General features: G+C 46.2%; 1 protein-coding gene across 1 annotated transcript; it reads left to right on the forward strand.

Annotated features, from left to right (window-relative positions):
* Nucleotides 1–9,859: 9,859 nt before the first annotated feature.
* LOC128636412 (noggin-like) lies at nucleotides 9,860–10,606 on the forward strand. The gene has a single exon (XM_053689429.1). The coding sequence runs from the start codon at nucleotides 9,860–9,862 to the stop codon at nucleotides 10,604–10,606; it is 747 nt and encodes a 248-aa protein (XP_053545404.1).
* Nucleotides 10,607–14,016: the final 3,410 nt, after the last annotated feature.

The raw sequence follows: 14,016 nt of genomic DNA on the forward strand, positions 1-14,016 counted from the left end.
GACAGCACACATATAGTGACCCTAGACAGCACACATATAGTGACCCGGGACAGCACACATATAGTGACCCTAGACAGCACACATATAGTGACCCTAGACAGCACATATATAGGGACCCGGGACAACACACATATAGTGACCTGGGACAGCACACATATAGTGACCTGGGACAGCACACATATAGTGACCCTGGACAGCACACATATAGTGACCTGGGACAGCACACATATAGTGACCCGGGACAACACACATATAGTGACCCTAGGCAGCACACATATAGTGACCCTAGACAGCAATACATCTGACAGGCAACAGGTTAACTGAAAAACATCACTCAGCAGACTCCTGTTAACCTCTTGGGTGCCAGAGAGTGGTTTCATACTATGTAGCAGCATTCTCACTGGCAGCCATAGGGTTAACCATAACACTGCCATATGTTTACCATCAGTATGAGTGTTGCCTCACAAACCTACAGATCTTGTTAATGAGTCTGCTTCAGAGCAGAGAAGCAATCTGTGTGTTGCATATGAGGTGTGGTGTACAGGACTAGTGATAGACAGGGAATATGAGCCCCTGGGCTTTAAAGGGACACCAAATGCATTTTATTATATATAAAAAGACTACATACACAATAAATGTTTTATAAGCATAGTGTTGGCAAAACGTGTATTGTTTTGCAGTTCACAGACACACCCTATTGAGTGTTGTTTATCTTGCCTCCTTTGCTGTGGCCAAGGACATATATAAATGAGTTTCTGCACCCATCAATCTTTTTGTAGCATATTGCAGGGTTATAATTTAAGTTGTAAAGTAAGGCGTGTAGTAAAAAAATATATATAGAGAACAGCACACATATAGTGACCCGGGACAGCACACATATAGTGACCCTAGACAGCACACATATAGTGACCCGGGACAGCACACATATAGTGACCTGGGACAGCGCACATATAGTGACCCGGGACAGCACACGTATAGTGACCCTAGACAGCACACATATAGTGACCCTGGACAGCACACATATAGTGACCCTAGACAGCACACATATAGTGACCCTGGACAGCACACATATAGTGACCCGGGACAGCACACATATAGTGACCTGGGACAGCACACATATAGTGACCCTGGACAGCACACGTATAGTGACCTGGGACAGCACACATATAGTGACCCGGGACAGCACACATATAGTGACCAGGGACAACACACATATAGTGACCCTAGACAGCACACATATAGTGTAGACAGCACACATATAGTGACCCTAGACAGCACACATATAGTGACCCTAGACAGCACACATATAGTGTAGACAGCACACATATTGTGACCCTAGACAGCACACATATAGTGACCCTAGACAGCACACATATAGTGACCCTAGACAGCACACATATAGTGACCCTGGACAGCACACATATAGTGACCCTGGACCGCACACATATAGTGACCCGGGACCGCACACATATAGTGACCCTGACAAGCACACATATAGTGACCCTAGACAGCACACATATAGTGACCTGGTACAGTACACATATAGTGACCCTGGTCAGCACACATATAGTGACCTGGGACAGCACACATATAGTGACCCGGGACAGCACACATATAGTGACCCTGGACAGCACACATATAGTGACCTGGGACAGCACACATATAGTGACCTGCGCAGCACACATATAGTGACCTGGGACAGCACACATATAGTGACCCTAGAAAGCACACATATAGTGACCTGGTACAGTACACATATAGTGACCCTGGACAGCACACATATAGTGACCTGGGACAGCACACATATAGTGACCTGGTACAGCACACATATAGTGACCCTAGACCGCACACATATAGTGACCTGGTACAGTACACATATAGTGACCCTGGACAGCACACATATAGTGACCTGGGACAGCACACATATAGTGACCTGGGACAGCACACATATAGTGACCCTGGTACAGTACACATATAGTGACCCTGGACAGCACACATATAGTGACCTGGGACAGCACACATATAGTGACCCGGGACAACACACATATAGTGACCCGGGACAACACACATATAGTGACCCTGGACAGCACACATATAGTGACCTGGGACAGCACACATATAGTGACCTGGTACAGCACACATATAGTGACCCTAGACAGCACACATATAGTGACCTGGTACAGTACACATATAGTGACCCTGGACAGCACACATATAGTGACCTGGTACAGTACACATATAGTGACCCTGGACAGCACACATATAGTGACCTGGGACAGCACACATATAGGGACCCGGGACAACACACATATAGTGACCCTGGACAGCACATATATAGGGACCCGGGACAACACACATATAGTGACCCTAGACAGCACACATATAGTGTAGACAGCACACATATAGTGACCCTAGACAGCACACATATAGTGACCCTAGACAGCACACATATAGTGACCCGGGACAGCACACATATAGTGACCCTAGACAGCACACATATAGTGACCCTAGACAGCACACATATAGTGACCTGGGACAGCACACATATAGTGACCTGGGACAGCACACATATAGTGACCTGGGACAGCACACATATAGTGACCCTGGACAGCACACATATAGTGACATGGGACAGCACACATATAGTGACCCGGGACAACACACATATAGTGACCCTAGGCAGCACACATATAGTGACCCTAGACAGCAATACATCTGGCAGGCAACAGGTTAACTGAAAAACATCACTCAGCAGACTCCTGTTAACCTCTTGGGTGCCAGAGAGTGGTTTCATACTATGTAGCAGCATTCTCACTGGCAGCCATAGGGTTAACCATAACACTGCCATATGTTTACCATCAGTATGAGTGTTGCCTCACAAACCTACAGATCTTGTTAATGAGTCTGCTTCAGAGCAGAGAAGCAATCTGTGTGTTGCATATGAGGTGTGGTGTACAGGACTAGTGATAGACAGGGAATATGAGCCCCTGGGCTTTAAAGGGACACCAAATGCATTTTATTATATATAAAAAGACTACATACACAATAAATGTTTTATAAGCATAGTGTTGGCAAAACGTGTATTGTTTTGCAGTTCACAGACACACCCTATTGAGTGTTGTTTATCTTGCCTCCTTTGCTGTGGCCAAGGACATATATAAATGAGTTTCTGCACCCATCAATCTTTTTGTAGCATATTGCAGGGTTATAATTTAAGTTGTAAAGTAAGGCGTGTAGTAAAAAAATATATATAGAGAACAGCACACATATAGTGACCCGGGACAGCACACATATAGTGACCCTAGACAGCACACATATAGTGACCCGGGACAGCACACATATAGTGACCTGGGACAGCGCACATATAGTGACCCGGGACAGCACACGTATAGTGACCCTAGACAGCACACATATAGTGACCCTGGACAGCACACATATAGTGACCCTAGACAGCACACATATAGTGACCCTGGACAGCACACATATAGTGACCCGGGACAGCACACATATAGTGACCCGGGACAGCACACATATAGTGACCCTGGACAGCACACATATAGTGACCTGGGACAGCACACATATAGTGACCCGGGACAGCACACATATAGTGACCAGGGACAACACACATATAGTGACCCTAGACAGCACACATATAGTGTAGACAGCACACATATAGTGACCCTAGACAGCACACATATAGTGACCCTAGACAGCACACATATAGTGTAGACAGCACACATATAGTGACCCTAGACAGCACACATATAGTGACCCTAGACAGCACACATATAGTGACCCTAGACAGCACACATATAGTGACCCTGGACAGCACACATATAGTGACCCTGGACCGCACACATATAGTGACCCGGGACCGCACACATATAGTGACCCTGGACAGCACACATATAGTGACCCTAGACAGCACACATATAGTGACCTGGTACAGTACACATATAGTGACCCTGGTCAGCACACATATAGTGACCCGGGACAGCACACATATAGTGACCCGGGACAGCACACATATAGTGACCCTGGACAGCACACATATAGTGACCTGGGACAGCACACATATAGTGACCTGGGGCAGCACACATATAGTGACCTGGGACAGCACACATATAGTGACCCGGGACAACACACATATAGTGACCCTAGACAGCACACATATAGTAACCCTAGACAGCACACATATAGTGACCCTGGACAGCACACATATAGTGACCCTGGACAGCACACATATAGTGACCCTGGACAGCACACATATAGTGACCCGGGACAACACACATATAGTGAACCGGGACAGCACACATATAGCAGGGATAGGCAAGGTGTCTGTACACGGACACTGGTGTCCATGACTGGCCCATGCAGTGTCTGCCGCCCGTTTTGCGGCGGAGAGGGAGGAAAATGACAGATGAATGCTGGTCCTGACTCCTCCTTAACTAACGCGGCACCAAGTTTTGCAGGGCTGGGGCCACCCACGTGACACAGCTTAGTAGCGGGAAAGTGAGTGAGAGAGAGGGAAGAAGCAAGCTGACTGCAGTGCAGCCTATGTTAACCACCCGTGAGTCGTGACCCGTACCAATTCCTTGTTCTGTGCGGCAGCCTGGTGCTGGTGTCTGTGTGTAGAAGTAGCAGACCGCTGCCTACTCTGACAAACCTTACCTAACCAAGTAAGTAACCAACCACGATGATCATGTGAGTAACATCAAGGTGGGTGTGCTTGGTCAGGAGTTGCAGAGTCCCCCAGCAGCCTCTTTAAACTGACTGCTCTGACAGGGGTCCCAGACTCTTCCCATTCCTCAGAGAAGCCAGTTTAAAGAGTCAGAGAAGCCAGTTTAAAGAGCCTGCTGTTCTGTTTGTACTGGAACTCCCAGTGAATGTCTTAGCAGCCAGGGGGTCTGCATGCTGAGACCACCCAGGGGAGAGTGAAGGGTTAAAACGCTCTCTGCAGGGAATAGATCTAGGAGAGCTGGTAACAAGTCTGTCCTACTTGTACACAGGTGTAATTCAGTCGTGCTTCACCACAGATACATATTTTATTTCTGCGTCCTGATGGGCAGTACATGAAAAGTGCTGCGCATGCTGTATGGTCATTGGTGTGCTGCAGGGGGGATATCCAGTGAGGGAGGGATTATAAAAAACTGCCCTGACTAGTTCATTGGTGTCTGTAATAAAGAATAGTACAGGGCAGCACTTTTCATGTACTGCCCTTTGCTGCCACTTCTGCTGGATGCTATTCCACCATGCATCCACTACCCTCTCAGTAAAGAGTGTTTTGATGTTTTTTAAATTGAAATGTACCTTGGTGTCCTTCACTAAGGTCTGTACCTTGAAAATGTCCACCACAGCCTTGGTCCGTGCCTATCCCTGCATATAGTGACCCTGGACAGCACGATTCATGTTGCTCCCTGCACACCCTGCAGCATGTGTAACTTATACGTGTCCAGGAAAACCTCGGCAACCCTATGTGTTAGAGGGGAAAAGTAATCTCGCTGGATAAAACAAAAATGTCCCAAGGGTCTGGCGCCATGTGTGTTCCAGGGCATTGAAGAGGTGTGGTTGGCATTTTTCACCTCAGCATGTGTAACTTATAATTAAGTATCTTGCTGGTCCCGGGCACTACTATGTGTTTAACTACTTTGCGGGTGAGGGGGGTTAAACACAGAGAAGTGCAGGGTCACTATTCCTTTTAACCTCAATTACATGCCCTAATGCAGGGGTCGACAAATCAATTTAAAATTTAGGAGCCAGACAGTGGTGGTATTCAGGGCCGGACTGGGACCAAAAAAAGGCCCGGGCATTTTACAGCAAAGAGGCCGGAAGTGCGCATGTGCGGACAGTGCGACGGCTGCGCGGCCAATCCGAATGGGGGGAGGGGACTAATGGGAGGAAAGGAATGTTTGTAGATGGCGGCGCCGCGGCCGCGGCCCTGAATCCTGATTTCCCAGGCAGCCGGCCCAGACACAGCCACAGCCAGACAGTCAGACAAGAGTCCTCCAGAGTCCAGACTGAGAGAGACTAGTTGGTTGTGGCTTGTAGACAGCGGTCGCCGCCGCCGGTAACGCGTCGGGTACCATATGCGCATCTGACAAGTGCAGTGAGTGACCCACCTGACCTGACCAAAGTAAAGTTTCAAGATTTGTGCTGCAGACAGACAGTAGTATAAAGAAATAAAGTACAAAACATATATATATAAAAATTATAATAAAACATAAGATTTATTAAATAAATATTTAAAAAAAAAAAGTTTTCAATTTTTTTTTTTCCATTGCCGTGAGGTCACAGTGGGCTGGGCTAAACTACCTTGCGGCCTACTGGGCAAATGCCCAGTATGCCCGATGGCCAGTCCGGGCCTGGTGGTATTTGTAAATAGATATATTGAGAAAGACAAACAGGAGCCAGGGGTAAAATTTTAGGCCCCTTGTTTGTGGAGCCCTGGCCTAATAGAGCAGGTCATTTTTTTAATATAATGGCCCTTTAAATGAATTGTTCTGTGAGGTTTTGTGCGGTGTCTGTATTCTATTGCTTATGTATCACACACAAAATCTTACAATTGAGATATGTTTGTCTTGAGGTTACTTTGGACCCTGTATTCTTTCCCAATCATTGAGCACTCCTGCGCTGCTCTGCTTGCCCTCACTTACCTTGGTTTTTTTTTTCTTCATGATTGAACAGTAAATCGCTGCTTACAGCCCCACAATAGCCGCAACAGTCTGAGAGAACCTATTGGCACTTGTGCTCTTCACAAAGTATACTGGATAATGATCAGAAATAAGGGGGAAGGAGGTAGATGGGGTCATGATCAGATATCAAATCAGACCCCATGACCCTGCAACTCCTGTTAGCGATTTGCTCACATCAGACCTTAAAATCAGACCTAAGCAGTTACATGTTTTTACATATCTTTTACTGGATTGTCCAGTTAAATACATGAAACCTGACAACCCAGTTGTCTGGGATCTGTTTGACAGTTTTGTTTTCTATAAAGGGCTAGATAGTTAATATAATGTGCTTGCAGGCCAAGAGGCAAAATCAAGAAAATTATTGACGAAATACAAAATATATTTAAAGCAAATGAACAACTTGGAAACGTACTTTGGTTGCAGCCCCATTTTATTTGTGCGATGAAATTCTGCTTAGATGAGATTCCGTTTCATAGCTTCTAATTTTATGTGACCGTATATTGTAGTACACTGATAATACATAAACGCATGAGAGCGGTTGTGTTCCAACAAAACTTTATTTATACTGAATACATATAGAATGGGAAGCGCTTTATCAGGAGCGAACACCAGCTTAATAACTTGTTTGCTTGTTATGTGGCGATTTACCACCTGGGTGCAGCCTCTTTTAGCCCCATAATGCTTTTCACAGAGAAGAACTTTCCTGAAGTACATCAGTCTGATCCCACCGAACACTTTTTTTTTTAACTTCATTTAATTACCATGATGCTCAGACAGCTTAAAGAGTGTCTCTGCATCATGGGAAATGTAACATCTGGGGGCCCAAGGGCTGACCCCTGCTATATGAACAAGGAACAGGGCAACCCCAGAAGATCGTTTCGGCCTTCTGTGAGCATCGTCACTGAGGTGCATCTTTCATGATTCAGACTGAACATGTGATTTTAAACAATTGTCCAATTTACTTTTATTATCTCATTTGTTTCACTCTCTTGGAATCCTTAGTAGAAAAGCATACCTAGGTAGGTTTAGGGGCAGCAATGCATTATTGGGAGTTAGCTGCAGATTGGTGGCTGCACATAAATATCACTTTTTATTGGTTTATCAGATGTCTTCAGATAGCTCCAAGTAGTGCATTGCTGCTTCTTCAACAAAGAATACCAAAAGAATGAAGCACATTTTATAACTGTAAAGTTGTTTAAAATTGTGTGTGAACATTTTTGAGTTTCATGTCCCTGGAAAAAGGGAGATTGGTTATACCTCCAGGACCATGAGATAACTCCCACTTTTTCTTAGTATCCTTTGTTGCAACATATTTCCTTTTTATGAGAACATACTAAGGTAGGCTGAGGAAAGTGCATGTGCCTTAAGCAATATATGTATAGCATTGTTCCAAACATTGTTGCAAATATCACTGCCATATAGTGTTGCCCTCATTGAAAATAGCTATGTTTCAACAAAATAGACCAAGAGAAAGAGTAACATTTGATAACAGAAGGAAATTAGAGTTATTTTTTAATGATCTGTCTGAATCAGAAGAGCTTCATTTTGACTTCCATGCAAACCCCAAGGCAGAATGTGCTGAGATCTGAGATCACAGAAAATGCAGCTTGTCTGTAGAAAGAACAGGACACAAGCAGGAACTGTTAGGGCTTTCGCTTTGCAGCGCTGATCTACATCATTCTCTTCAAACAGCACTGTGCTCTGGCTGCACTGTGCAAGTTTTCCTTAACACCGCGCAGCACAGCAGCCAGAGCAAAGCACTGTGTGAAGAGAGACATCAAAAACGGAGCAGCACTGCAAAGCAGCAGTGAATTGATCGATTGGCTCTCAATGATTTTTTGTCAACCCACCCTCTAGCCATTCCCAGTCTGCAAAGCTGTGACTCCTGAATGTAAGATGTTCTTGTAAGCAATGTACCTTTTTTATTACTACATTTAACTTATAATTATGAGATGTCAGACCAAGCACAAAGGAAACTAATTTATTCAAGAGAGATTTTAAAAACTTAGCAACTTTGGGGGTTTTCCTCTGCAGCTAATTTGCGATACAATTTTCAACTGCTGCACTATATTATAAAACATTAAACATTGCTTTATTCTCCAGCTTATCAACACATTGCAACTGAGATGGGGCTTTAGTGAAAGTGCCTTATTTAAAGGAACAATCAAGTCCAAAAAAAACTTTCATGATTCAGATAAAGCATACAATTTTAAACAACTTCCCAATTTACCTTTATCACCTTTGTTCTCTTGGTATTCTTAGTTGAAAGCTAAACCTAGGAGGTTCATATGCTAATTTCTTAGACCTTGAAGACTGCCTCTAATCTGAATACATTTTGACCACTAGAGGGCATTAGTTCACGTTTCATATAGATAACATTGAGCTCATGCACGTAAAGTGACCTAGGAGTGAGCACTGATTGGCTAAACTGCATGTCTGTCAAAAGAACTGAAATAAGGGGGCAGTCAGCAGAGGCTTAGATACAAGATAATTACAGAGGATAAAACGTGTATTATTATAACTGTGTTGGATATGCAAAACTGGGGAATGGGTAATAAAGGGATTATCTTTCTTTTTAAACAACAAAAATTCTGGTGTTGACTGTCCCTTTAAAATTTCATTTCATTTCAAAAATGACCTGCAGAAAAATATGTTCATGCAAGTAAATACTAATATTAAGAGTAATTATTCCATTCAGCTTCCCTAACAGACCCGGCAAAGGTTCCATAAATGACTGATATATATATTTTTCCTCTGTTAATAAAGCATCATAATGGTTATGGAATTGTTGAATCAGACTTTTATATTATCACGTTGAGCATCTGCCATGCTGGGTGTTTTCTGCTCTGTACATGAGACATAACAGTAAATCGCGGGTGAGAGGGGAGACAGCGAGATAGGGGGAACAAATCATTACAGACACTGCCAAGGATTTACTGATAGAGAATGTTTGCCAGAGGAAGAGATACAGACAGACTCCTGGCCGAGCAACACAAGGACCTGCAGGGAGATACAGATAGACTGCTGGCTGAGCAACACAAGGACCTGCAGGGAGATACAGACCGACTGCTGGCTGAGCAACACAAGGACCTGCAGGGAGATACACAACAATTAAGGGCATATAAGAGAGGAAAACGAGAGTGAAAAAGGGGGACAGAAGAAGACAGATGGAATATCCTGCTAACATTTTTTGGATCATATGGCTGGTGTCTTTGGGAGTACCATGGCCCCTAGCTGTCTCCAATATGGCAAATGATGCCCAGAACTTGGATGAGAGAGACTTTGTCATAGGTTCCCTCCGGCGTAAGATGTCGTCTGGCACTCGGCCATATACCTTATCCCTGTCCCCGTCAGATTATCACTATGCCCCTAAACCTAAGCACCTACGAGCTCCACGTCTCCTTCGTCTTCTAGGTCCTTCTTTTGACCCCTTTTGGATGTCCATAGAGAATCCTTCAGAAAATGTTAGCAGTAGTCAACTCTCTGTACTCAGCCAAGATCTCTCGGATGGTGCCAGCAGGTACCGTAAGAAACTGGCACAGGAGGCACAAGCTATTGACTTTGGCTCTTTGCAGTTGCCAGCAGATATCTCTGTCAACATGAGTTGGGCTATTGAGAATGAACTCCGTAAGTGGCTGGTGGAAAGAGCCAGTTGTCAGCTAATCTCCAATTGGGTAGACTTGGGACCTGTTTTCTGGCCGAGGTGGGTGAGGCACACAGACTGTGATGGTGGCAACACTGCCTGCTCCTGGCCCCCTGGCATGGTATGTCGTCAAGCACAACTCACTCAGATTAAGCTGCTTGCCTGGCATTGCTGGGTACAGAACACTAGTGCCGGCTGGGCAGCACAGCAGTGCATGTGGAGACAGGTACCATACCCAGTGGTGGCTGCTTGTAAGTGTTCCTGCAGGTAATGGGTGGAAAAATATGAAAGATCCTCTGCCAACAGACTGCTTTATGCCAGCTTATCATGGCATTGTCTGCTTTCCCTGTTTGTCCTTGCAGACGTAAAAATAAAATGTCTGTGGTAACTGGAATAAAAACCCTAACAGACACTACATATCTCTGTGTGTCACTTTGATTGAAGTTGAACAAACTGTCCCTGAGAGTTATGTGAATTATTAAAAGATTCTGTAGTTATGATCTGTAGGTTAACATCTCTTTGCTAATTAATAGGCATTAAACACAAACATGTTCTATCTTGCGTATAAAAGAAGAGCAATTAAAGGGACATGAAACCCAATTTTTTTTCTTTCATGATTCAGAAGGAGCATGCAATTTTAAACAACTTTATAATTTAATTCTATTATTTAATTTGCTTCCTTCTCGTGTTATCCTTTGCTGAAAGGTTTTTGTAGGAACGCTCAGGAGCAGAAAAGAACCTAGGTTCTAGCTGCTGATTGGTGGCTGCATATATATATATATATATATATATATATATACTGATTGTCATTGGCTCACCCATTTGTTCAGTAAAGAAACCAGTAGTGCATTGCTGCTCCTTCAACAGATCAAGAGAATGAAGCAAATTTGATAATTGAAGTAAACTGGAAAGTTGTTTAAAATGGTATGTTCTACCTAAATCATGAAAAAAAAATTGGGTTTCATGTCCCTTTAAATGTGTTAAAATGTGTTTTGCATGAAGAGACAAAGTGGTTTCGTTTATCATTGAATCCAGTAGGAAATGCATGTTTGTGCACAGCTTGTTCTTGAGACTCAGCAGCTTAGTGGCTAATCAGAAGCCCTATTGGTAGAAAGAGACAAGCTTCTACAACCATAATATACTGTGTGGGAGGCTGTAGCTGCTGGGGTGATGTCTGAGGTATGATGGTTGCTAGTTAGAGGGGAGGCTGTAGCTGCTGGGGTGATGTCTGGGGTATGATGGTTGCTAGTTAGGGGGAGGCTGTAGCTGCTGGGGTGATGTCTGGGGTATGATGGTTGCTAGTTAGGGGGAGGCTGTAGCTGCTGGGGTGATGTCTGGGGTATGATGGTTGCTAGTTAGGGGGAGGCTGTAGCTGCTGGGGTGATGTCTGGGGTATGATGGTTGCTAGTTAGGGGGAGGCTGTAACTGCTGGGGTGATGTCTGAGGTATGATGGTTGCTAGTTAGGGGCAGGCTGTAGCTGCTGGGGTGATGTCTGGGGTATGATGGTTGCTAGTTAGGGGGAGGCTGTAACTGCTGGGGTGATGTCTGAGGTATGATGGTTGCTAGTTAGGGGGGAGGCTGTAGCTGCTGGGGGGATGTCTGGGGTATGATGGTTGCTAGTTAGGGGGAGGCTGTAGCTGCTGGGGTGATGTCTGGGGTATGATGGTTGCTAGTTAGGGGGAGGCTGTAGCTGCTGGGGTGATGTCTGGGGTATGATGGTTGCTAGTTAGGGGGAGGCTGTAACTGCTGGGGTGATGTCTGAGGTATGATGGTTGCTAGTTAGGGGGGAGGCTGTAGCTGCTGGGGTGATGTCTGAGGTATGATGGTTGCTAGTTAGGGGGAGGCTGTAGCTGCTGGGGTGATGTCTGGGGTATGATGGTTGCTAGTTAGGGGGATGCTGTACCTGCTCGTGTGATGTCTGGCGTATGATGGTTGCTAGTTAGGGGGAGGCTGTAGCTGCTGGGGTGATGTCTGGGGTATGATGGTTGCTAGTTAGGGGGAGGCTGTAGCTGCTGGGGGTATGTCTGGGGTATGATGGTTGCTAGTTAGGGGGAGGCTGTAGCTGCTGGGGTATGATTGTTGCTAGTTAGGGGGGAGGCTGTAGCTGCTGGGGGTATGTCTGGGGTATGATGGTTGCTAGTTAGGGGGAGGCTGTAGCTGCTGGGGTATGATGGTTGCTAGTTAGGGGGAGGCTGTAGCTGCTGGGGTGATGTCTGGGGTGTGATGGTTGCTAGTTAGGGGGGAGGCTGTAGCTGCTGGGGTGATGTCTGGGGTATGATGGTTGCTAGTTAGGGGGGAGGCATGATGGTTGCTAGTTAGGGGGGAGGCTGTAGCTGCTGGGGTGATGTCTGGGCTATGATGGTTGCTAGTTAGGGGGAGGCTGTAGCTGCTGGGATGATGTCTGGGATATGATGGTTGCTAGTTAGGGGGATGCTGTACCTGCTGGGGTGATGTCTGGCGTATGATGGTTGCTAGTTAGGGGGGAGGCTGTAGCTGCTGGGGTGATGTCTGGGGTATGATGGTTGCTAGTTAGCGGGAGCCTGTAGCTGCTGGGGTGATGTCTGGGTTATGATGGTTGATAGTTAGGGGGAGGCTGTAGCTGATGGGGGGATGTCTGGGGTATGATGGTTGCTAGTTAGGGGGAGGCTGTACCTGCTGGGGGTATGTCTGGGGTATGATGGTTGCTAGTTAGGGGGAGGCTGTACCTGCTGGGGTGATGTCTGGGGTATGATGGTTGCTGGTTAGGGGGAGGCTGTAGTTGCTGGGGGTATGTCTGGGGTATGATGGTTGCTAGTTAGGGGGAGGCTGTAGCTGCTGGGGTGATGTCTGGGGTATGATGGTCGCTAGTTAGGGGGAGGCTGTAGCTGCTGGGGTATGATGGTTGCTAGTTAGGGGGAGGCTGTAGCTGCTGGGGGGATGTCTGGGGTATGATGGTTGCTAGATAGGGGGAGGCTGTAGCTGCTGGGGTGATGTCTGGGGTATGATGGTTGCTAGTTAGGGGGAGGCTGTAGCTGCTGGGATGATGTCTGGGGTATGATGGTTGCTAGATAGGGGGAGGCTGTAGCTGCTGGGGTGATGTCTGGGATATGATGGTTGATAGTTAGGGGGAGGCTGTAGCTGCTGGGGTGATGTCTGAGGTATGATGGTTGCTAGTTAGGGGGAGGCTGTAGCTGCTGGGGTGATGTCTGGGGTATGATGGTTGCTAGTTAGGGGGAGGCTGTAGCTGCTGGGGTGATGTCTGAGGTATGATGGTTGCTAGTTAGGGGGAGGCTGTAGCTGCTGGGGGTATGTCTGGGATATGATGGTTGCTAGTTAGGGGGGAGGCTGTAGCTGCTGGGGTGATGTCTGAGGTATGATGGTTGCTAGTTAGGGGGAGGCTGTAGCTGCTGGGGTGATGTCTGGGGTATGATGGTTGCTAGTTAGGGGGAGGCTGTAGCTGCTGGGGTGATGTCTGAGGTATGATGGTTGCTAGTTAGGGGGAGGCTGTAGCTGCTGGGGTATGATGGTTGCTAGTTAGAGGGGAGGCTGTAGCTGCTGGGGTGATGTCTGAGGTATGATGGTCGCTAGTTAGGGGGAGGCTGTAGCTGCTGGGGTATGATGGTTGCTAGTTAGAGGGGAGGCTGTAGCTGCTGGGGTGATGTCTGGGGTATGATGGTTGCTAGTTAGGGGGAGGCTGTAGC

The sequence above is a fragment of the Bombina bombina genome, chromosome 7 (genome assembly GCF_027579735.1).
Source record: "Bombina bombina isolate aBomBom1 chromosome 7, aBomBom1.pri, whole genome shotgun sequence".
Lineage (NCBI taxonomy): Eukaryota > Metazoa > Chordata > Amphibia > Anura > Bombinatoridae > Bombina > Bombina bombina.